At 54.7% G+C, this 24,407-nt stretch overlaps 2 protein-coding genes across 2 annotated transcripts; both read left to right on the forward strand.

The window, feature by feature from the left end:
• The first annotated feature begins 1,538 nt into the window (after positions 1 to 1,538).
• On the forward strand, positions 1,539 to 8,302 carry GPR162 (G protein-coupled receptor 162). Its single transcript, XM_063353695.1, has 5 exons — positions 1,539 to 1,777; positions 3,666 to 5,445; positions 6,334 to 6,523; positions 7,102 to 7,253; positions 7,420 to 8,302. The coding sequence occupies exons 2-5, from the start codon at positions 4,606 to 4,608 to the stop codon at positions 7,945 to 7,947; spliced, it is 1,710 nt and encodes a 569-aa protein (XP_063209765.1). The 5' UTR covers positions 1,539 to 1,777; positions 3,666 to 4,605; the 3' UTR covers positions 7,948 to 8,302.
• A 1,130-nt stretch (positions 8,303 to 9,432) lies between these two features.
• On the forward strand, positions 9,433 to 20,615 carry P3H3 (prolyl 3-hydroxylase 3). Its single transcript, XM_063353707.1, has 15 exons — positions 9,433 to 9,906; positions 10,169 to 10,321; positions 11,069 to 11,261; positions 11,389 to 11,520; positions 12,435 to 12,568; positions 12,858 to 12,947; positions 13,294 to 13,346; positions 13,559 to 13,617; positions 14,775 to 14,899; positions 15,018 to 15,113; positions 16,082 to 16,232; positions 16,405 to 16,522; positions 18,976 to 19,051; positions 19,475 to 19,615; positions 19,911 to 20,615. Exons 1-15 carry the CDS (start codon positions 9,475 to 9,477, stop codon positions 20,118 to 20,120), a joined length of 2,163 nt encoding a protein of 720 aa, XP_063209777.1. The 5' UTR covers positions 9,433 to 9,474; the 3' UTR covers positions 20,121 to 20,615.
• Positions 20,616 to 24,407: the final 3,792 nt, after the last annotated feature.

Consider the following 24,407-nt stretch of genomic DNA (forward strand, 5'->3'; position numbering starts at 1 on the left):
CTGTAAATGATAGGAGCTGAAAAGAAATGATTGAGGGGGGCCATAATTGTCCCTTCTCATGTCTCTGGCTCCTGCCATTGCTGGACTGACCACTGACATGAACCACCTCGGGGCTGTTCCACCGTGGCAGCTCCTGCATGACAAAGAATAGCCAGAGCACGGCAGCATCGTTGCCACCCGCCTTCCTCCAAAATATCTCTTAACACCTACCTGACACCAAGCCGGATCTATTCTAGTGGTTCCTGATTCTACTCACTGTCTCTAAAAGAGGCTCCAGTCACAATGGCCACTGCAATGCAAACAGGTCTCGCCTTAGAGATGATCTCTTTTATACCTCGGGAACTGCCTTTGCTGCTGCCCCTGCGCCTGAGAACCAGCAGTACCTCCAGCTTTCTTACTCAAGAGTCCCTCCTTCTGCTGACCACACAAACCTCAGATGAAATTCCTTGGTATCCAAGGCACTTGCGATCACCTCAGACAGTATTTGGAACAACATATGAAATCTGCCCTGTCAGAGGGAGTGATAAAGCTGAGCAGACCCTGGATCCATAGGGTCAGGTCCACTTTAGGGTGATGAAGCAGGAGCAGATCTGTAGAAGAAAACAACTGATGCTGAGGACTTAGTGACCATGCTGTAAATGTCTGGGGGCTTACTTCAGACTATCTGTATCCCAAAGCAAAGCTGAATTCTCATTAGTTCTCAGAGCCTGCTTGTCACTCATCTTGCAGGTCCTTTCCCCTAAATTGTTCACGTTCTCCTGATCCAAACTGAGGTGCTGATGCAGCTGCACCCTGAGTGTCCAGAAACATGGACTCCCATCCAACCCCAGTTCCAATGGAGGGGCGTGGACATTTTGGTAGACATCAGCTCCTAAACGGAACAAGGACAAAGAAGGTGTAGCAAGACAGTAACTGGGGAAAGTGAGATGTCCGTTGCCTTGTGACGCAAGGATTGCCCTCGCTGAGGTGACGCAGCTGGAGGCAGAGCTTTACCCCTCCAACATGACCAACCTACTCCTGCGAGCACTACTCCTGCTCTATCGCCTTCCTTCCCTGTTTGTGGGACGGTGCTGCTGGCTGGTGAGGGAAGAGGCCACCGCAGCAGCTGGGCAAACCGAGTCAGCTCTGCTACCACGGCTCACCCGGGCAGGGGTTGTCCTGGCCTCCCCGCTCTCTGAGCATCCCTTGCAGGCCCCTCTCTCCGCACTATCTTTGGCCTTTCCCCTCAGGTCGGCATCCATCCTCCCGACACCTCTTAGGGCGCTTCCTCACAACCCTCTTTCCCTGAGAATGGGAGCCCGGCACCTTCTTATCCTGAAACTCCTATTCCTGGGGGGCGGCCAGCCTTGCCCCGTGGGGCAGGAGGGATGCGGATGAGGTGGGACGGGCTGAGGCCGGGCAGCAGCAGCCCCTGTGGCCGGGCCCTGGCCAAGACCCATCTCCGTGAGCCGCCCGTACCCCCGGCACAGCCGGCCCCGTCACCGGGGACCGCCGGGAGGGGCCGGGGCCGGGGCGGCGGCTCCCGCTGCCGTCCGGCCGTCCCGCCCCCTGGCTGCTCGGCCCGGCGGTTGCTCCCGCCGCCGTCTCCCCGCCGGCGCTCCCCGCCCCTCGCCCCTCGCCGTCGCCCCGCCTGGCGGATGGCCGGAGCGCGGGGCCGGGGCCGGCTGCCTGCGGCGTCCGCTGCGGCGGCCGGGGCCGGGGGCCGGCACAGCCGGGCAGAGGCGCGCACAGCCGCGCGGGGCGCCCGTCGCCATGGCAGCGCTTGCTCCGGCGAGAGGTAAGATGGGTCCCTCCGGCCCCCGCCGCCGCCGCCGCGATCGGCCCCCGCCGCCGCCGCCGCCGCCGCCGCCGCCGGCCCCCGCTTCGCTCCGTCGCGCACAGGGCGGCGCCGCCGCCGCCGGGCACGGCCGCGCCCCGGGGGCGCCCCGCGGGCTCCGCGGCCCCGGCCCCCGCCCAGCCCAGCCCAGCCCCGGCCGCGCCGCAGCTGCCCGAGAGAGGCTCGGGGCGGCCCGGCCCAGCCCCCCGCCGCCCCTCCGGTCGCCGCGGGGGCCGCGGCCGTGGCCGGGCTAGAGCGGGAGGGGGGCAAAGGGAGGGGGCGGCGGGGGCAGCACCGCAGCTCGGCCCCGGGCCGGCCACATCCCCCAGCCCTCCGGTTTTCTCCGCGCTTCCTTGCAATTATTCTGGGTCATCTTTCCCGCGGACACCCCCCGCTCCCGCCCTTGCCTTCCCCTGAGTCAGCAGCCCCGGGACCACCAGCCTGTCCTCTGCCCGCTGGTGGGATGGGCGGTGGGGTGAAGGCGAGGGGGGAGGGGGGGTAGTGGGGGGTCTGGCCGGGGAGCAGGGCCAGGTGAGGGTGGGTTTCGCCGACCTGGCCATCCCTGCAATGGGCACCGGGGCTCTCCCATCCCTGGGAGCCGGGAGGACCGCAGCTGGGAGCAGAATTGGGCACCGCGGCTGGGAGCAGAATTGGGCCCCTAAGCCAGCAGAGGTGGGAGGGTGCCTGCCTCATGGAGGGAACAGCGTGGGCCACCAGAAGGAGCCGGGTGGGAAGGGCGGCAGAAGGAGATGCTGCAAGGAAATTCGTTCCCGTGGGATTATCAGGGCTGGCTAGCGTAACTGTCTCCAGAGGCCACAGGCCTAACTGCAAGAGTGATGGCACTGGGGGGGGAAAAAAAGATGAACCAGGGCAGAACTGGGGGCATCACCAATCCAGTCATGACAAACTGCTCCAAGCAGGGAGGGAAGGAGGAAAAGCCTCAGGTGGTTACAGAGAGGGTGAGAAAGTACGGAGAAGCAGAAGGAAGGGGAAGGGATGGGAAGAGAGCCACGAGCTCAGACTCGGGGGGGGCGGGTCACCCATCCATCCACAGAAAAACTAAGGTTGCATCTGCTCTGGTCAAGGCATGGAGCAGGCCTATACCTTCCTGGAATATACTGCTTGGGCATCCCTTATAGATGAGGACAGGAGAAGGGGGTGTGAGTCATTAGGACCACTGGCAAAGGTGAGTAGACTCAGGACTAGTTTGGCAGTCTGGTTGGCTGGGTTTGTAACCGTGGGGTCTCTGGAGACCAGAGCTGCTCTAGCAGAAACACGGTAGGTGGGTGAGGCGTGTGCCCGAAAGAGCTGTGCTCCAAGACTGTGGGATGGCAGGGTATTGCTGGAGCGGTGGCACGCACCCGGGGATGGGACAGGACAGGACGGGGCGGGAGCGGCAGGTTACAGTCCAGAGCACTGGTGGAGAAAAGCTGAGGTCTGAAGACTGGCATAGCTATGGGAGCTGTACGTGGGAGCGGTACGGCAGGAGCGAGGAGGGATTGCAGCGGGTGCGTGGGGAGGGCAGGACCGGAGTGGAGGGAGCGATGAGAATCAACCCTTCTGTTAAAAAAAAAAAGGCCTTAGTAACACGTTGGATGGGGAGCCTCAGACTGGAAGGGGCAGAGAGCACAGGGTGTCTCAGCAGCACTGGAAGGAATTGCTGGGGCCAGAGTCCAGCCTGAGGTATACAGGGACGGCTGCAAATCTGGCTTGTCTGTTCCCTGAAAGACACAGGGAGTGCTCTGCACAGCCTAAATCATGACAAGGTGTTTGTGTGGGCAAGGAGAGAGAGAGATCTGGGGAGATAGAATGATCTTAAATTACTTTTTCTTTTTTCTCTCTTCTACAGTGAACCTCATGCCCTGAATCTCCAAGGGAACCTTTGAAAAGGATCTTCCCCTCCCTGCCATCTCCTTGTTGTTTGCCAGCTCTGCCCTGCACTGTGCAGGGAAGCTTGAAAGAGCAGGCTGAGAGCCCTGGAGGACAGCAAAAAGGACAATGTAGTGAGGGTGCCGTGAAGCCTTGGGTAGGGAGCCCTCTGAGTCTTGTTCACTCTCTGCTGGTGGCTCTCTGACTGTCTTGGCAGGAACCTCTACCCAGCCACGAGCGTGGCATTTGGTGAGAGGGGGATTACACACCAGACAGTGTATGTGCCACCCTCACCATTTCCACGGGACCTTTGTCCTGCCTCCCATCTTCTCTGAAACTCTTGGCTAGCTCCTCATTCACTAGGACACCGGGCAGCAGTGCTACTGCTGCTACCAAACTGTTTGGAGTCCCCAGCAGTCCCTGCTTGCGTGTGGCCTTCACCAGTCCCAGCAGAAGGTGGTACCTGAGACAGAAGGTGCCTGGTGGGCACATGAAGTAAGGAGAGCTTTTTCTTTGGGGGGAAGAGTGGAGGAGGGGGATGAAATAGATGGGGAGGAAAAAAAAAAGTGAGCCCAAGCGACTGAGGGAAGAAGCACTGGCAAACGTTCATGAGAAAGAGAGAGAACGAAGGTGGAAGAGAGAAAGAGAACAAGGGAAAAAACAGGTGAAAAAGTTAGAACTAGGGAAAGAAATATAAGCAAGCAGAAGGGAAAGGGAGGACTGAAAGTGAGACGGAGTTGACGGCTGTTCTGCCTAGCACCTGGTGGCAATGCCTTGAGGAACTCCTGCAGCGTGTGTACACCTTGCATCGCAGCGGCAGCAGATGAGGAAGGACGTGGCTCCCCCAGTGCGGAGTCCCACTGACCCTCTTCCGAAATCCCAGCAGCAGGGACAGGGTGCAGCCTAGCAGGGGTGGCAGCATGGGGGACTCTGAATCAGAGTCCACCTTGCACAACAACTCCCTGTGGTGGCTGGCATGTGGGATGTTAGCCCTGTTGGCCAACTCTTGGATTATCCTCAGCATCACGGCCAAGCAACAGAAACACAAGCCCCTGGAGCTGCTGCTATGCTTCCTTGCTGGGACCCACATCCTCATGGCGGCAGTGCCCCTCACCACCTATGCCGTGGTGCAGCTGCGGCGTGAGTCCTCCGACTACGACTGGAATGAAAGCATCTGCAAGGTCTTCGTCTCCACATACTACACCCTGGCGCTGGCCACCTGCTTCACAGTGGCCTCCCTTTCCTACCACCGGATGTGGATGGTGAGATGGCCAGTCAACTACCGGCTGAGCAATGCCAAGAAGCAGGCTCTGCACGCAGTCATGGGTATCTGGATGGTATCGTTCATCCTCTCCACCCTGCCCTCCATCGGCTGGCACAACAACGGCGAGCGCTACTATGCCCGCGGCTGCCAGTTCATCGTCAGCAAGATAGGGCTGGGCTTCGGGGTCTGCTTTAGCCTCCTGCTGCTCGGAGGAATTGTCATGGGCTTGGTGTGCGTGGGGATCACTTTTTACCAGACCCTGTGGGCACACAGAAGACTCCGGCAGTGCCGCCATCAGAGGGCAGAGGAAGCATCATCCTGCTCTTCATCAGCACACACCACTTTCAACGTGCCGGCCATTGTGGTGGAGGATGTACGAGGCAAAAGGAGGTCTTCACTGGATGGCTCTGAGTCAGCCAAGACCTCCTTGCAGATGACCAACCTCATCAGTGCTATTGTCTTCCTCTATGACACACTCACTGGGGTGCCTATCTTGGTAAGCAGCGAGTTCTCCCTTTCCCTTGAGAGTCTGCAGTTAAACTAGTTTTCCGTTTCTCTCAAGTTTTAGAGAAGAAACTCTGCCTTCTGTCCACCAGCCACAGAGCTGCCACATCTGAATCTGTGTTATTCTGGGGGCTGGTTTTAAAAAGATTGCAGTAATTCTCTCATCCTGCCGCAGCAGCGTTTTCTTAAGACAAGTCTAAGCCTGGGGGATACACACCACACAGCTAAAACCACTGTGAAAGTTTCAAGTGGCTGGGGAATACGCACCACACAGCTAAAACCACTGTGAAAGTTTTAAGTGGCTAAGAGGAGAGGAAATTGTTCTGCAAACTTACGGGGGATCTAGCTCTGTAAAAACAACGAGATTTCTATCTCTCCAGTTTGCTTCGGGGTAACTGATACACCAGCTTTAAAAGCTGTTGCAGACAGTTTTCTTTTTCCTTCTGCTTGTACGGTCATAGTCAGCATTCAGGTTTTGTCTGGCTGGTTGATTTTGTGCAAAACTGGAGAAAATGGGGAAGTTCTCAAAGGGAACCATTAAGAGAAGAGAGGCTTAGTCACAGCTTTTTTTTTTTTTTTTTTTTTTTCCAGTGGCTGTGTCCTTTGTTAGCACCTATTTAGCTCCAGCTCATAATGAGCACGGGGAAGAAGGGATGCTTACACCAGGTCTCATGTTAGAGATCTGACAGCTGGGAATATGGTCTGGCAAACCCGGGGCAACACCCCAGGAACAGTTCTTCAGAGGGGCACAGGGTCATTACTTGATGAATCCTTTACTGACAGACCATGTTCTACTACAGAATTGACTCACATTATCTTTATCCCTTGATCCCCACTTCTGTCTTCTCTCTCGGCATTGCTACTCTCTCTTACCTTGAAGGTCGTGAGCTTTTTTAGCCTGCGCTATGATACGGCCCCCACCTGGATGGTCCTGGCTGTGCTCTGGTGCTCCATGGTGCAGACCCTGCTGCTCCCCTCCTTCATCTGGTCCTGCGAGCGCTACCGAGCAGATCTCCGCACCGTGTGGGAGCAGTGTGTGGCTATCATGTCTGAGGAAGATGGAGATGATGGTAAGCTCCTCACCACCCCACAGTCACCTTTCTTCACTAACCCCCTCCCCAAAAGACTACAGAGGAAAGAGGGGTCTGCCTTGGGAAAAGGACCTGATGGCACTAGGAGTGGTGTTGTGGGTGGCTAGGTGGGATTCGTGTTATAGCTTGGAGTCAGCAACCATGAGAAAATTTATTCTGGAGAAGGCTCTGCCGCTCACTTGCTGCCTTAGGACTCACTGGCATCCAGGAAAAATTAGTGCAACATCCTTCACAGTAGACACAAGAGTAGAGACGATGCGTACAGCTGCCAAACCACAACAAAAGTGACATGCTGGGCCTCAGCCCAACTCGCTGATCCAAAGGTCCAAGTTCTGGCAGTGAGCAATTCAAAAGTGAGACTGAAGAAACAGGGCAGTCTCTGGGTGCTTCAGTGCTGCTGCAAGCAGAAAGACGAGGTCCTTGTTCAGAGGTGAGCCCTGAGGGCTGCAAGTAGGGCGGCAGAAGTCAGACAAGCATTAGGATGGCGTCCAGGTGCCCTGATAATGCTCCTCTTATAGCTGAAGAGTGTTGACTGCCGTTCTCCTCTTTGCCAACAGATGGTGTGTGCGATGATTATGGCGATGGCAGGATCTGCAAAGTGAGATTTGATGCAAACGGTGCTGCAGCTGTGAAGCGGGACTCCCGGGACATCAAGCTGCTACCCATGCACCACATGTTGTTGCCCCAGGACAAGGTGCACTACCTGCAGGTGAGCCGAGAGCTAGCAGGGGCAGCCTCACAACCCACTTCCTTCTCTGTCAGTTTCTCACGCCTTCATGTCCTCTTGACTCTCTCCCCTGAGAAAGCCTCCGCTACCCCCCTCCTGTTCTGTCTCTTCAAGTCTTCCATCACCTGCCTCCTTCTCTGTTTTCCAGGTCCCTATCTCCCGGAGAATGTCACATGATGAAACTAACATCTTCTCCGCCCACCGTTCCGCTCCATCCTTCCTACACAAGTGGTCTTCATCTGATGACATCCGCATTTCCACCCCCCGCAAGCCTGGAGGCCCTGGCTTCTTGCCTCCTCAGCTGCATGACTACCAGCACCGCCGGCGGCCCCCAGAAGATGAGCTGACGACCCTACGGCAGTTCTTGGAAGGGGGGCTGATGCCCCGGGGCTCCAGCTCCAGCGCCTGCTTCTTCCGAGATGAGATCACTACGTTCATTGACGAGACGCCTCAACCCACCCCAGCCTGCAGCCCATGGCATTCCCGTCTCCCACTCGCATCACGCCGCGATCGCCGCCTCTCCCTTGGCAGCAGAGAGGAGGAGAACGCCGACCGGCCACGGCGCTGCTCCTTGGCTGGCAACGAAGCCTGGCATCTGCAGGACGGAGAGCAGGCGCCGCGTGAAAGGACCCTTGAGGCCTGCGAGGCACAGACCTTCCAGGATCCCAAACTATGAGAGACAGCATCAAACATTCAGTGCCATCACGATTTTTAAATAAAACTTCAAGTGTTCCCTTTGTCCCGGGACCCGATCACTAATTTGCATTCTCATCTTTCTCGCCAGCAGGCAGGAAACATGGCACCCCACGCTGGTGGGGGAAAAAAGAAGTGGGACAGACCCGCAGAAGGGAGCATGACGGACAGACGGACAGCCTGTGCCTGCTCTCAGGTTACAAACACACCCACCGCTGCCACCGCCACTTGGCACCCTCGCCCGTCCTGTCCCTTTGTGAACTCCACCCTCGCATCCGTGCTGCCCTAAGACACGAGGCAGGCGCAGAATGGTATTAAAATTCTATATTTGGAGTGTCAATCGTGTGTCTGTTTTTAAAATAATATATTAGTAATAATTTTGTTTCCATAGAAACAAAATGACTGGCCCAATGTTTAATGAAGCTTCTCAGGCTTCTGGAAGGGAAATGTGTAATGTGCGAGGCTCCTTTCCTCCCTCGCCATCTCTTTCTTGTCAGTGCATCTGGAGGGCAGCAGATGCTCAGCAGCCCAGGGAAGGGAACGAAGCCCGTAGAGTTGTCGTGATGGGAGACTGGGTGAGAAGTTTTCCTGTCCATTTCAGGGAAAACTTGGGCTGCCTACAGCTAGGCAGGAGCGGCCTCTGTGCTTTCTAATATTGCTCAGCAAAAGGTATTGCTTTGAGGCAGCCCACACCATCAAAGCTGGGAGTGGTGAGATCTGGAGCAGGCTCCTGCCCAATGCAAAATTCTTGGAAGGGAGGTGCAGGGGGAGTGTGTGGGAGATGGGCCTCCTCCAGGCCAGTTCTGGTTGTAGTTCCAGCCATGGGCAAGGGTTTGGCTGCATCGGAGAGGATGTGTGAGACAGGCAACCCTTCACCTCCAAAGCACTCCTCCATGTGATGGGACTTGCTCTATGAACCGTAAAAGCGTGCCTTGTCCCTGGCATGGATTCTGGTAGATTAACCGTAACTTCTTACGAGATGTCTCGTTGGAGGGGTCTATGTGACCCGTACCAAAGGGTGGGATGACACTGGGGGATGAATCCTAGAATGGTTTGGGTTGGAAAGGACCTTAAAGATCATCTAGTTCCCCCCACCCTGCCGTGGGCAGGGACACCTCCCACTAGACCAGGCTGCTCAAAGCCCCATCCAGCCTGGCCTTGAACACCTCCAGGGATGGGGCATCCACAGCTTCTCTGGGCAACCTAAGAACCACCTCAGACAACGAGGTGCCGGGGCGCTGCTGGCCCACGCGGGACCGCGCTGCTCCAGGCGCCCACGAAGGGGCGGCAGGTCTCGGCTGGCTCCCAGGGAGAGACGGGGGCGCGGGGGGGGGCGGCCGAACGGGACCTTGCCCCCGGCAGCCCCCCGGTTCCCGAACCGGACGCTCAGCTGCCCGCCCGCTCGCTCGCCCGCCCACCGGCGGCCCGGCCCGGCCCCCTGGGTGGACCTACCCACCCCGGACCCCCTCTCCTCCTCCTCCTGCTCCTCGTCCTGCCCGGCGGTTTGGCCATGGCCTCCCTCTGCTGCCCGTTCTTCCTCCTCCTCCTCGCCGCCTCTACCGCCGCCACGTCGCCGGGCCGGCTGGTCCCCTACGACCTGCTGTACGCCGACGGGGTGCGGGCCTACTTCGCCCGGGACTGGGGGCGGGCGGCCGAGCTGCTGCAACGCGCCCTCCACAGCTACGCGGGGCTGCGGGAGGCCCGCCGCGCCTGCCGCGCCTCCTGCCGCCGGGAAGCGGCTTTCCTCGGCGGGCCGGCGGCGGCGGAGGGGCCTTGGGAGGCCGCCCTCTTCGGCGGGGTTCTGCAGCGGGCCGACTGCCTGCAGCACTGCCTGGGGAGCCGGCTGGGCGCCGCGCCCTCCGCCCACCGGGCCAGCCGAGCCATCCGCCGGGACTTCGAACAGAGGGAGCCTTACAACTACCTGCAGGTGGCCTTCTTCCAGGTGGGGACCGCAGCCCGGGGGTGGGCTATCGGCAGGGGAATGGGAGTCGCTCCCCCCGTGTCCCCGGCCCGTCCCCCCCCGTGAGGGTCTCTGTCTGCAGAGGGGGGCCACCGCCCGGCTGAGAGGGCTCGCCGGCCCGGCAGAGGGGCACAGGCGCCGTGTGGGTGACTCCAGGGAGCGGCCGGAGGAGAGGGGTGGGTGGGTGGGTGAAGAGGAGGGGGCCCGGCGGAGCGTGACGGGCACGGCTGCCTTCTCTCCACAGCTGAAGAAGCTGGATCAGGCCGTGTCCGCCGCTCACACCTTCTTCGTGGCTAACCCCCAGCACCTGCAAATGCGGGAGGACATCGAGAAGTACCGGCGTATGTCAGGGGTGAAGTCGGACAACTTTCGGGACCTGGAGGCCACGCCGCACTGGGTGAGGGTTCCGTGCAGAGCCAGGCGTCGGCAGCTCTTATCCCATCCTAGGGACCGGTCTGGGACCCTAATCTGTTCTCACAAAAGGGCCATGGCTTGAGACAGGGCCCCCATACATAGAATGGTTTAGGCTGGAAGGGACCTTAAAGATCACCCAGTTCCAGCCCCCCTGCCATGGGCAGGGACACCTCCCACTAGACCAGGCTGCCCAAAGCCCCATCCAGCCTGGCCTTGAACACCTCCAGGGATGGGGCATCCACAGCTTCTCTGGGCAACCTGCTCCAGCGTCTCACCACCCTCACCATAATAAATCTCTTCTTTATCTCCAATCTAAATCTACCCTCTTTCAGTTTAAAACTGTTGCCCCTTGTCCTGTTACTACAGGCCTTGGTCAAAAGTCTCACCCAATCTTCTTTATAAGCCCCTTTTATATTTCTTGTCAAGTCTTTCTTGTAACTTTTATGTTTGAAAGGGTGCAAGAAGGTCTCCCTGAAGGCATCTCTTCAGGGTGAAGACAAACCGTTGCAAGTGTGACACAGAGACTTTCTGGTGACAGTTATGGCAGGCTGCGGGGCCTTTGAGAAGAGTATTTGGTTTAAGTCCAGAAGATTTGCTGTCACTGCCTGGTGGGCTGTGCATGATCAGGCAGGCCCCTAGATGTCACCACTACCCTGTGAGCGACTCGAAGTCTCAGGGCGTCCTTTGGTGTCACCCACACTGATGAGGGACCTGGATCTGTCCTTCGCAGGAAGCATACGAGGCTGGGGTGCAGCACTACGATGCAGATGAGTACCTGCAGGCTGTGGCAAGGCTGGAGGAGTCACTCACAGAGGCGCTGTCAGCACTGGAAGAGTGTCGTGCCCTGTGTGAAGGGCCTTGGGAGGATGAGGACGAGGAGGAGGAGGAGGACATGCAACCTGGCCTGTATGAAGCCGTTGCAGGTAGCGTTAGAGGCACAGAGGTTTGGGTAGGAAGGCCGTGCTCCCCACACTGGACATGCCCCATTTCCCAGAGCTCCCGTCTGGAAGAAGTGTGAGCTACTGCCTTTCTTGCTCCTCTTTCTTGCAGCCCATTATATTCAGGTTTTAAAGTGCAGACAGCAGTGCGTCCTTGAAATTGCCACAAAGCCAGGGCGGATTTCTGCCACGGAAGATTTCATACCCTCTCATCTTGATTTACTGCAGTTTGCCTATGATCAAGGTAAGTAGAGCCACAACCCAGTGGGTTATGCTGTGGCACTCCTAAACTTGCCCTTTGCCTCTGGACCTGCAGGGCAGCATGTCATGGGGAGAACTGGCACACCGACCTGAGCTCTACCTTTCTCTCCCCAGTTCTGCCCCCCAGCTCTTCCCAGAACCTCTCTTCTCTTGCTCAAGCCTGTGTCCGCCGTGGGAGAGGTCCCTTGTGGTCCACTTCAGTCTCCTTGTGCAGCTTCTGTAATGTGTGGCTGTTCCCATGTCTTTCCTCCAGCACTCTCCGTTTCAAGTCCTTGCTCCAACCATCTGCTGTGTATTTTATACCCTCCTTTTCAGTACGTGGCTCCAGACCAGGCCCCCACTTCCTATCTAGAGCATGCGTGTGCATCTCATCTCAACAGGGGTTGACTCTTTCTGACTCAGCCCTGCCTGCCCTCGCTAAACTGATGGCCTGTCATGAAACTGGTCGTCCTGTCAGTCACCTGCACAGGTCCCCTCAGCTCTTCTCTTGGATACCTTTGCTCCTTCCCACACTGACCTGACTCTCTCGTCTCCTCTGTCAGACCATTGGTAAAACTTGTATCTCCAAGAAGCCTCCAGACCCCTCGTCATGTCTATTGGCTGAGGGAGGTGGGACCCTCTTTCTTCCAAATAAATGCTTATTTTTTTCTCTGTCTCCTCTGAACGAGCTCCCAATAAATATTGAAAGTTGGCCCATTCTTTACTGGGCTCGTTCCCTGTATTCTCTGCCCATCGTTGGGTGGAGCCCAACTAGGCAGGGATTGATGCGTACTCGGTGTAAAGCCTCCTGCTGCCGGATCCCGACCAGGGAGTTGGGTGCTGCTGGCCTATACACGTTTGCTGCTAATGTCAAGTCTTTCAGAGACATATCTTTGTTCTGTTCTGTCCCTGCCCAAGTTGGGAACCAGGCACTGGCTGCTGAATGTGCTGCTTCCTACTTACTCTTCTATCCCACGGATGAGCCAATGTTGGAGAAAATGGAACAGTATCGCACAGAACTGGGAGAGGACACAGCTGTCACAGCCAGAGAGGTAGTTACAACCCCAGGTCTGTACTTCTTGGCCCTCCCCTGTCCCATTCGATGGGATCACAGTCTGGGAGACAAAAAGGGAAACGTGTTTCACTGCAGATGTGTGCCAGGCCCTGGACTGAAGAAACTGGAGCCTGAGTTTACGTATAGTCTGTACCAGGCAGGGTCCCTTCAGGACAGAACTGGGCTTTCGGTGTGCACAGCAGTGTGTTGGGGCAGGTTTCTGCCCTGGGTAGGGATAGTCTTGTCTTTTGTGGGGCGATTGTTTGACAGCCTCTTTGCTTCCTTAGAGTATTCAACATTATGTGCAGAGATCTTTGATGGAGAAGAAGTTGATTTATTATGCAGTGGAGCATCTAGGAGGAACTTTTAATGACCCTGTAAGTAATGGTATCATCTTAATCTTCCTGCCCGGATTTCACCAAGACAGTTGCCACAATTCACTTCAGTAGCACATGATCCAGAAAGGATCAGATGCTGATGAGAAGGACCCCCAAGTCCTTATGAGGTGGATCTTTAAGGCCTTTCTGCTACTCCAGGACTGAAGTTAGTTTCACATTGGTGCTGTAACCATATGCGTTAGCCCAATCTGGCTGTCGTCAGAAGCCAGCCAGAACAGTTGGTCTGATATTTACTGGAGAAGCAGGACAAGGGGGTGGCTGTTTAACGTGATCCCATGTGGGAGGAGTTTTTTGTGTACCGAACTGTGTGCATTTATTCCTCCAGGATCTTTGGACTCCAGATGAGCTGATTCCTGAAAGCCTAAAGGAGAAACACAGGTAAGGTTGGACAAGTCAACTAGGACTGAAATACAAGTGTTGGAAGTAGGGGATGGGGTTGGACTGGCAGGGGTGGTACAAGGAACAGTAATACCTACTGAGGAATGGGCAAAAGAGGAATGCGAAGGGTGTGAAATGCTACCACAGAGGAGGGTTAGGCATAGCTCTGTGTACTGACAGCCCTGGTCTCTGTTTTTTCCCTTGCTCCCGAGAGAGGATCAGGAGAAGCAAAAGCAGGAGACTCTGGATGTGGAAGAGAGTGAGAAGAGGGGTGAGTAAAAGAGCTTGAAGAATGACTTGGATGCAGTCAGACAGGCTCAGTGCTGTCTCTTCTTCCATCCTCAGACATTTGACTGCTAGCATAGATGCAGACTGACTTGAATGGCTCGGCAAGTCTTCTCACTGTTTCTTTTCTCCCTCTTTGATGCATGTGTAATCTTGCAAAAATCTCACTGCGTACGTCTCTGGCATGGGAACTCAAAGAGCACTGTGGCTGGAGAAACTGAGAGCAGTGGTGCCTGAATACGTGACAAGCCTGTGGATATGCAGATCCCTGTTCAGTGTGGCAGGAGTGTCTACACCAAACCTGGTTCAACTCCACCAGCCCAACTTCAAACGACATTTTTCTGAAGGGGACAAGGAGAGATGGGGGGAAGTGGCAACTGGAAGACTATTTGGCTTGGGCAAGTCTTTCCCTGAAAAACACAAGTCCAAATGGTTTGTGGCTGAATGCTATAGACTGCAGTGCAAAGTCCTGTGTTCTTCCTGGTTCTCTATTCTTATGTGTGGACACACAGCCTCTTGCAGGGCTCTGTCCCGGAGTCTTTGCTTGAAGTGACCCCAAGTGATTCTCTGCTGTGACACATGGGAGAGCAGATCAGTCTGAGGGCCTGAGTGCCTTGGCATTCCTGACCATCCAGAGGTCAGAGGGGGGGTGAAAAAAAGGCCAGAGATCAAAAGATCAAATCGCCAACTAGTACCCATTGCTTCTCTTTGGGGATGAAAAAAATAGAAAGATTCACTGGAGATAATTCTGGGATAAGATGTGTGATTGAAAGGAGGGTTGATGGAGGTGTTTACCTGCTTCTTTTCTCCAGAGCCTCACCCCAGTAGGCTGGACCTGTTCTGCTGCTGCGATCCACAACTTTCCCCAGCTCCCTGCTGCTCTCCCAGCAAGCCCCAAGTTTCTGCTGGCTCCTGAAGCACTCGCTGAAGGCCAGCTTCCCCAGCTGGTGCTCTGGTTCCCCTGAAGCATGTGAGGGGTGCAAGTGGCCCGGGTCTGCAAGGAATGGGCACTTCTGGGGAACTGTCCTGTCTTCTCAGAGAATGTATAGTGTCTCTCCACTTCCTTATCCAGGCTGGGGGTTGGTGTCTGAGGGCTTCTTGTCCAAAGCTTGCTCATGCCTATCTGTACTTGCTTCTCGACAGGTCCTTTGCCTTTTGAGGGTATCGCTGTCACGATGGATTCCCAACAGATGAATGGAACCCAGAGGGTTGTGTTCGACAGGGTGCTGACGGAGTCTGAGTGTAAGGACCTTCTCCGGTTGACAAAGGTGAGGCCTGGGTCTTGTAGGACCTCCTGTACTTTCCTCCTCAGCAGGCAGGGCTGTAGTGTTTCCATGGAGAAGAGATGGCAGCCTAATGTGTGTCATCTGTATCCTTCTATTCCAGGCAGCAGGAGAAGCAGGAGATGGCTACCGGGCAAGACGGTCGCCTCATACCCCACATGAGAGATTTGAAGGGTTGACTGTTTTGAAGGCCATGCAGGTAAGTGGTTCTGTGAGTCTGCCACGTCGTTGGTTGTCCAGAAAGAGTGTTTGTCACCTGAGCATTTTTCTTTGTGGATTGCGCTCTGGATGGGGTCATGGGTGTGCTATCTTCCTCACAAGCACATGTGCAGTCTCCCCTGACCCTCTTCCTCCACGATCATGTTTAGGCACAGTGTACCTGGAGGGCTTGTCAACTGCTTTCTCTCCTGTAAGACAGGGTTTCAGGATTGCTACTTGTCCCTGTACGTCAGTCTTAACAGACATGCTTAGCTTAGAATTGGAGAATAAATTAAGGTGGAAGGAGCCTCTGGAGATCTCTAGTCCAACTCTCTGCACGCAGCATGACTAATACCAAAGCTAGGTGAAATCCCTCAAGGCTTTGCACAGGCAAGTCCTGAACATCTCCAAGGGTGGAGATTCCCCAGCCTCTCTGGGCACCTGTTTCAGTGCTGTACTACTCTCAGGAGGATTAAATTTTTCTTTATATCAAGCCAAAATTTCGTTTGCTGCAGCTTTTGCCTGTTGCCTCTTGTCTTTTCAGTGTGTCCCTCCATCTTCTCTATAACCCCATTGTAGGTGGGAGGAGACTGTAGTTAGACCCTCCTTTGGCCTTCCCTTCTCTAGGCTGAAGAAACCCAGGCCTCGCAGCCTCTTTTTCTAAGTCATGTGCTCTCAACGCCCCTGCCATCTTAAGACCCTTCACTGAAGACTTGCTCCAGTTTGCTACTGTCTCTTGTGTACTGGGGCACACAAAATGATGCTGCATTCCAGATGTGGCTTCATGTGCTGAGTAGAAGGAGAGAATTGCTGTGCTATACTTGTATTTACATGAGAAAACGTGTTCTTTTCTTACATGTGCGACCACAGGACTTTTCACAGGTCTCTTCTTCTGTGCTGTGTACGTGTATCATTTCTGAGAGTGTCTTTGTACGTAAGTATTCTAACAGGTCTGTTTTTCACTTGTAGCTGGCCCAGAATGGGGACGTGGACTGGAGAGATGCCAAATTGCTTCTGCAGGCCAGTGAGAAATCTCGGAGAATCATAGAGTCCTATTTTGCTCCTGGAAAGAAACTCCATTTCTCATTCACACATCTTGTGTGCCGCACGGCTGTAGACGGTAAAGGATCTTTCACCCTGTTAGTCCTGTCTCCTGGAGAGTCTCCTCAGTCCCAGCCATATGCTTTCAGGAGATTCTCTTCCCTTTACTCTCACTGTGCCCCTTTCTCTCTGCCTTATTCTTTCTTGAATCTGAAAATGCCCGTATTCTTTTCTGTAACGTCCCTTTTCAGAGGAACAGGAAGGTCGCATGGATCTCAGTCATCCTGTCCATGCTGATAATTGTCTTTTGGATCCTGAGGGGCAAGAGTGCTGGAGAGAACCGCCTGCCTACGTGTACAGGGACTACAGGTAAGAGAAGAAGGGGGCCTGCGTTAGATCGTGTGGAGATCAGAACATCTCCCCGGCCCATCGGAGGATGAGCTCAGCTTATAGAAACCAGGTGGTGGGTTACTGGCTCAAAGCCAGCCAGGACTGTAGCATCAGGCAGAAGGCTGCATCAGCGGCTTCAGAATGAGGTGTGAAACACCTTCCCTAGGCTTGGAAGAATATCTGCCACTTCTCCCTCCTTACAGCCAGCATTAACGGAGAGCAGAAGGAGGCAGGGAGGCTGCACAGACTAGAACCATGATATCAAATTGTTGTCTCGTGGGTCTACCGCTGTACTACAGTCCACTGCCAGCCCTTGTGACAGTCTGTTTCTTCTAATCTTTCCATCTTTCTGTGAAAGTTCCATCTTTCACAGTCTTCCCGTGCATTACAGGAGAGGGAGAGCCAAGCTCCTTGGATTTCCTTTGAGCAGTCAGTGTACTTTGGTGACTGTTCTCTCCATTCATCTCTCAAGATTCACTGCCAATACTTTGTGTTGGCATTCCATGTGAGAGTTTTCCCATTCCACGTGAGAGTGTTTTTCCAGCCTGTGGCAGGTTTTGTTACTCTTTTGTGAAAGAACCTGAAATATGTTTTAAAGATGGTGGCAATTGTTGCACACTGCAGCCAAATGAGGTCAGTTCACTACAGTTGATTCCTCCTATTTACCATCCTATCCCTGGGCATCCGGAAATCTTATTTGCCTTTTATTTGAGTGGTAGTTGTGCCCAGAGCAGAAATCTTCTCTAAGCAGCCTGTGGTAAGGATGTGGGACTTAGAGGGAACTTCAGTATCGTTGAGTCCATTTCCCTTCTGACATAGATGTTGATTTGGTATAATCAGATTGTAAAGTTACCAGGCTCTGTCATGTAACTCGTTAGATCTCTGTCCCTCCTGTCACCTCACTCCTCCCTAGGTAGTGGGCTTCTCTGACTTCTGCTTGGATGTATGTTAAAATATCTTCCTGGGATCTATGCCATTGAATTATTTCCAGGAGTATTCCTGTCCTCTTGTAGAGTGAATTGTGATTGACCAGCCAACTCACAAGGGCTGAGCTCTTCCAGTGTCCTTTTGAAAGAGGTCCCTGCGCTCCAAACTTCCTGGATCTCTTCTGCGTATTTGTGCTATGGTCATTAATGAAACTATTGAACAGGCTTGCGGCCAGGGGTCCAAAAGTCCCAGTGATCCTCCTCCAGGCGAACAGTGCTGCTTTCCATGCCGGTGGTGCGCTAAGCACTGTGTGCTGTTCACGTGCTCTTCACCATCTCAGTGTTCAGTAGCAATTTCTCTAGTGGCACTGTTCAGATTACTAGAGTCCAGACCGCTGAGGTGGAGCACGTTGTCTTTCCCTGGCAAATCAACTGTTCCGTCAAAGATTGTGTGGCTAGCCCAATCTGCTTTTAGTACCCCCATGTTACATTTTAAGACTGTTTTCCGTTTGTTTCTTGACCTTTAATTGTCCTTCTCCTCAGAAATGGAGCCTAAAGCCCTGCAGACTACTGAGGTCAGGCTAGCAGGGCTGTTCATGCTTCAACCGCTACCCCCACCCTCCTGCCCCTTTGTGCATGTGAGAGCTATCCTTGCTTTTTTTCTAGTCATGTTACCACCCCAACTTCACAGTCTTATTAAAACCCTATGGCAGAAGAGCTATAACTTCCTGGGTTTCAGGGTTGGTAGTCCTCTCGCTGTCCTTATGTCCTTAACATTTTACTTCAGCAGCCACAGTGTTGCTTTTTATTTCCTTCTCCCAGTCCCATTAATGAGCCTCTCTTGTTCCTCTGACATTTTCTATCAGCGTAATTGAATACCAAGAAGAACTCAAGTAGTTTGTGGTCCATTCTTTCACTAGTTGACTTTGGTCTCACCCACACTGCACAGCAGCCTCACTACTTCTCTTTTTATCTAACATAAGTAAAGAAATTTCTTGGTTTAATTTTCTTTTCGGCGTGCACTAAGCTTCTTTTTGACCATTCCTATGTTACCCTGAGGTTCCTTGACTCCTAAGATATGGCTTACTTCGCTGATCAGTCTCTTCTTCCAGGCTTTGGATTATTTCCAATGTTAAAACGTAACGTCATGCCAGGTCAGAACCAAAGTCCCTTTAGCCCAGGGTGTTGTCACAACAGTGCCACAGATGGATGCTGCAGAGGATTAAAAATAAAAAAACCCCACAAAAACAAAACAGGACAAGCGTGCAGAGCTAACTCCCTGGCATGCTCTCCTAGCCTCCTGTGCCTTGCAGCTGAGGGACTCCCCTGAGTTAGGCACTGGCATATTTAACACCCCCAAATGGAGCCTCCTGTTAACTGGTCTGGTCATTTTTTGAACCTGTGGCATCGCTCAGGTGCCACTGCCTGCTGTGACAAGGAGTGTGGGGAAGCACCTGGGAGGAATGAGCTTCACCGTCCATATGTCCTCTTCCTTTTTGTCCACAGCGGCATTCTCTACCTCAATGACGACTTCCAAGGTGGGGGCCTTTTCTTCACTGAAATGGACGCTGTGACTGTCACAGTAAGTCTGGCACTGGCCAAAAGAAGGAGGGAGGACTGAGGGTGAGACTTAGTCCGGGCAGGTGGAAACCGGTTGGTTATTGGATCCCAGCACTCCAAAAACAATCCAGTGCTGGTGCCGTGGCAGATTCAAATAGGGACAGCTAAAGGCAAATTGAGGCAAATCTCAGGCAGAGGAGAGGTTAACGCCTTTCTAGCTGAGATGTTCCGGGCTCTTGCACCCTGCGGGTGTCTGTGAAGTAGGTCATCCCTCTGATTCTTCCTGACCCTCCCCAAGGTCTGCCTTGCTCATAGACTGGCAGTAGGTGCCTAATGGCTCTCTGCTGTTCCACGTTCCCAGCAGCAACGTTGCCTCTGTACGACAACTGTATACCCTGGAGAAGAGGGCTGCTGGCTTCATTGTCTCTTCTGTCTCTCCTGTCAGGCCGAGGTGCATCCTAAGTGTGGGAGGCTGGTAGCCTTCAGCTCTGGCAAGGAGAACCCCCACGGCGTGTGGGCGGTGAGCCGCGGCAGGCGCTGCGCCATCGCCCTGTGGTACACACACTCCCAGGAGCATGCTGAGCAGGTAAAGGACCATGCTGGAGAAGCGGATAAGAGTGCCTCCGAGCTAGATCACATCCCTCTGAGGAATGGCTTGTAGGCTTTCCCGTGGGGCAGGGCCTAGTGCAGCAGCTGGGGGTTGTCCTCTGACAAGGTACATGGTGGAGAGGCCAGCCTGTGATGGGTCCCGCAAGGGAGGATGGACTCTGGGGGGGTTGGATGGATGTGGCAAAGACAAGATGCGTCTTGTCAGCCCCTGTGAGCAGGACGAAGACCCTGGCAGGGAGGGGTTCACATCATGTCTGTCTCCGTGGTTGCAGGAGCGGGTGAAGGCAGAGGAGCTGATGGAGCAGAGGGCTGTGGAGCAGGACCAGCCTGATGGAGAAGAACGCCAGGCTGATCACAGCGGCAGATCCTCCTCAGAGTCTCCCGTTTCCAGCGGAGGAGCCAGGCCCACGAGCCGGAGACACAAGCCTGGCTCGGACAGGATGCAGCAACCCAAGGAGCTGCGGGCCAGAGATGAGTTCTGAGTGCACAGGGCCGCAGGGGCAGGACTGGCACACACCATGGCCTGGCCGGTCTTGGTAGCATCGGGACCACAGAGGCCTGGAGAAGTGTATTAGCATGCTAGAGACGTAGTGATGGGGAGGGATGCAGCTTTCTTCTCTGTGACATCCCAGCAGCTGAAAAATGGGAGCAGGGACATTAACGTCCCTGACATATTAAAGTCAGTGACACCGGGAACTTTCTTCACTGCCTCACCAACATGTTTATGTCCCTCAGAAGTAAGAAGGCAAGGTCTCCTCTCAGTGGCAGCTTCTTGGTCACCCAGGACCAAATCCGAGAGGGGGAGGAGGAGCCTAGGGTCTTTCAGTAAGGGCTGTCTCGCATTCGGGAACTCAAAACAGAAGCCTGTGAATTTCCGAGGCACCCACAAACTCGAGAAACGCAGTTGGTCTGAGAGAGGGAAGGTGGGGGACTGTGAATATGTGGAATAAAAGCAAAATGCTGGACACAGATGTTGGCGGGAGCTTGAGTCTGTACACCAGGAGGGAGACATGCACACTTGTTGCTGATGGAAATTTAATTAAACAAATGGTAGAAGGAGATTGAGCCCTCAGTGAAAGAAAACAAACAAAGTATTTGTCCAGATGCCAGCTGCTTCCGATAAGAGAGAGCAAGAGAGAAAGTCAGCTCTGCCATGACTAACCCCTGGAAGGGGTGGGGAGTGCCTTTAAGGAAAAGCACTGTATGCTCACGTTTCCCTGCAGCAAGGCCTCTCTTCCTTTTTTTTTTTTTTTTCCCCTACTCCACCACCAAATTGCCCCTGAAAGCAGAAGAGATATTTTGTTTATCATTTTCCACCCTGATACAATCTGCTGTCACTGCCCAGGGGATTAGTGTCCCGAGATGGGATTATATTGTAGCCCAACAGGAATCGAATGGGGTGGATGTGGAGCAACAAAAAGAGCAGTGACCCTTTTCCTGGGAAGCATTAGGGACAGAGATCAGTCTGTGGTCATGACATACACAGGCCCTGATGCGAGTTGTGTATGGAGACCCCAACTACAGCTCCGATGGAAGAAATCTGTAGGGCCAGGGCCAATGGTGTAAGAGGTGAGTGGGTGATGCCCTCCTCGCTGTTGGCACGGGGTCCCTGCTCCATGGAAAGGGAAGTCTTTCCTTAGTCTAAATCCAGTCACTTCCTCAACATGTGAGTTTGGGAAACCTGAATTGGCAAGCCTTTTTGCCTCCCGTCTTCCCCAGGGTCACAGGAGAAAGACACTTTGACGCGTGCATTTCAAATTCCATCTCCCTGGCAGGAGGTCCGTCGCACCCTAGCACTCACACCTCCCTCCCCATGATGTATGTGGGGGCACTGGATGGTTCCTGCTTGATGAGGACGTGTTGGGGGGCGAGGGGGCCAGCGTCCACATCTCTGGCTTGCTTTGCCCAAAGGTTGCTTGGGTGATTAGACTGATGGCCTCCTGACGTCAGATGAGATCCGTTAAAAGGTATTTATCTCGGGCTTGGGCCAAAGCCGCGGGAGAGATTAAAAGAGATTGAGGCCAAGATAATCCCCTCGCAGCATCCCACTAAAGTGGCTGCCAAAAGGCACGCCACCAAATCTTTTGCCACCCCTGGCCCCTGTGCCCAGTTCTGTTTTCCGCATGCAGAGCCCAGTTTGCTGCCCAGAGGTGGTGTGACCCCAGCCCTGCCGTGGGGTTTTCCCTTGCCAGGGCCACCGTGGGTGGCAGCATCCCTCTTCCCGCCCTGCCCAGGACACAAGTGGCATGCTGTCCCCGGGAAAATGGGAATTCCTGTGGATGGTGAGGTGCAGCAAGCCCTGCCCCAGTGACTGATAATCCTAGCCTGTTCTGGCTAATCTTCACTTTATTAGTTTGTTGCTGATTTAAACAGAGGGAGTCAAATCTGCCTGTGATGGTTTCTTTCCCTTCAGGAGCAGCGTGCTACTCTCTCTTTTCACCCCTCCCCATCCACCTGCTTTGCATTACGTCCCAATCCGATTTCCCCAAGTCTCTGGTGTCTGATTTAATTTGCCTGACGCTGCTCCTGGAATCAGCCCTCCCCCAACCCCTCCCGTCCACAGCCTTCCAGCTCCCCATGGGGAGATCAGTCCTGGGAGAGGCTGAGGAGCAGAGAGGGAGCAAGGGACTCGCTGGGTGGACGGGCAGGACTGACTGGAGACGGCAGAGAGACGAGGGGTTTCTGGCCGGCGGGGAGCCATTCTCAGCAGAGGAGGCAGGCCATCAGGGTGCCATCCAGGGGGGACTGCAACCCACCTCGCTCTACAGATCCCGGTAAGGATGCTGCCTTGTTGTGATGCCTGAGGTCACCTTGGTGAGCCCGGCACTTGGGACACTGGGTTTCTTGGTGTGACGCTGCGGGGAGTTTTTGTACGTGGGCTGATCCCATCTGAGGACGTGGGAGGGGGAAAGATCGCGGTGGGGAAGGAGTTGCGGTTACTGCTGAGATGTCTTTACGATGATGAGGGGCTTTGCACGGGATGGAGTTGCTGCTTCTCCCCTTGGCAGGTAAATCTCACCAGTTTCCATACTGGAACAGGAAGGTAACACCTCCCCTGAGGAATCTCGCACTCGCTACCAGTACACAGCCCTGTGCTCCCGGTGCGCCCCTGTGCACACCTCTTGGCAGCTGGCTGCTTTTCTGGACGGAGAAGGACCCCTCAGAGAGCAAGGAGCAGAGCAGGGTAATTTTACCCTGGCCTTTGATCTCCATCGCAGGAGAGGAGGATCATCTCCGTATCCGGCTCTGCAAGGAGCCCAGGGTCACCAGGGCGAGCATGCAAGGCCAGCCAGGGATTACTCAGAGACCCAGGGATGCTGCCTATTAATACTCAGTCCTCCCTCCTGCACCTTTCCCTTTTCTATTTACAGCCCTCTGCCAGGATCTCCCAGAGGGACCATTCCCTCCCCAGTGTGGGGGAAGCTACCCGGAGGATAGGAAACGAGGGGGTTCACCTCCCCTTTCTTCCCACCCATCACTTGCGCCCCGATCCCCACGAGGGAGTGATGGTGGGTATGACCCTGCACCTCTGGGGTGCAGGCTGGGCCCCCACCACAGGCGAGGTGCAGGAGACGTAGTCGCTGCCCTGAAAAGTCGTGGCGTGACAGCAAAAAGGCAGGAGGAGGATAATTCCAGACCCTCCTCAGCCTCGCACCACAGTTGAGGCATTTGGTCTGCTACGAGTGGACGCCCAAGGGCTGAGGGGGGTGTCCGGTTGCCCATGGACAGGAGGGCTACGGGAGGTGCCTCCAGCAAGTTTGTCAGAAAAGGCAGGAGGGGAAAAAACTGTCATGTTGGAGAGCAGAAGAAACGGAACGTGATTCCAAAAGCCAAGAACTGTGAATTGGGTGAGCGCAGCCAAGGCAGAGCTGAGAAGAGGGCTGGCATGAACCGATGAAGCCCAAGTTCTGTTTGCCCGGGCTGTGCTCCCCAGTGATGCTTGTAGGAGGCACAACTCTGGACCAGTGCTGGTGCCAAGGTCCTCCTGGCAGTAGCTCTTTGCAATGCTGGAGTCGTGGTGGTGAAGTGCTTTTTCAAAGTTACCAAAGGACTTGGTTTCCTCCACTGCTTAGTGTCCACCTGAAAGAGCCCTTACGTCCAGAAAGCACTGAGTGCACACCATTTAGAAGCCTTTCCCATTAAAACCAGGCTGGGCAGCTACCACGAGCAACTGTGAGCTGATCCGTGAATCCACAAGAATGTGCATCCCTAAGGTCCCGCTGGTCGTGGTAGGAACGTGCCTTGGCCAGACTCCCAACTCCATTCCCCTTTCCTCTGTTCTTCCCCCATTTGTTTCCCCCGTTTCCTGTCCTAAATTTACATGACCATGACAAGCTGCTCTTTTGCACACCTGCCGTGGTCCTCCCGGGAGGCACCTGCACTCCGCTGGAGACTGGGTAACTCACTCTCCACAAATTGCATCGGGACGTGATGGGTGGAGGCGACAGGAGAAGCTGGAGCTATTATTATCGCTCATCTGTGGCTCCTTGTCCTTCTGAGGCTGAGAACAATTCCCAACTTCATTTAGAGTGTTCCCTCAAAGGGATTTAAAGGTTCGGACAGAGTCCTGAACCTGAGCTGCACCTTCTCTATATTTAGCCCTTTTTATCCGTCCTCAACGTCGTGCCCCTGCCCTTTGATCTGCCTACTGGCTCTGAAAGCCCCTCGTCTGCTTGTGCAACTTCACAGAGCAGGCGCCTGTGAACTGGCGCTCCCGTGATGGTGCCAGGCTTGAGAAAGAAACACCCAGGGAAGGGAAGAGAATGGTA

The sequence above is a fragment of the Chroicocephalus ridibundus genome, chromosome 1, assembly GCF_963924245.1.
Source record: "Chroicocephalus ridibundus chromosome 1, bChrRid1.1, whole genome shotgun sequence".
In the NCBI taxonomy this organism is placed as follows: Eukaryota; Metazoa; Chordata; class Aves; order Charadriiformes; family Laridae; genus Chroicocephalus; species Chroicocephalus ridibundus.

Bases quoted from the DNA above. Each gene is read 5' to 3' on its own strand.
- P3H3 (XM_063353707.1), top strand. From the start codon at position 9,475: ATGGCCTCCCTCTGCTGCCCGTTCTTCCTCCTCCTCCTCGCCGCCTCT. The intron at 9,907-10,168 runs GTGGGGACCGCA...TTCTCTCCACAG, and splicing joins TGCAGGTGGCCTTCTTCCAG to CTGAAGAAGCTGGATCAGGC. The intron at 13,618-14,774 runs GTGAGTAAAAGA...GCTTCTCGACAG, and splicing joins GGAAGAGAGTGAGAAGAGGG to GTCCTTTGCCTTTTGAGGGT.
- GPR162 (XM_063353695.1), top strand. From the start codon at position 4,606: ATGGGGGACTCTGAATCAGAGTCCACCTTGCACAACAACTCCCTGTGG. The intron at 6,524-7,101 runs GTAAGCTCCTCA...CTTTGCCAACAG, and splicing joins TGAGGAAGATGGAGATGATG to ATGGTGTGTGCGATGATTAT. The intron at 7,254-7,419 runs GTGAGCCGAGAG...TCTGTTTTCCAG, and splicing joins ACAAGGTGCACTACCTGCAG to GTCCCTATCTCCCGGAGAAT.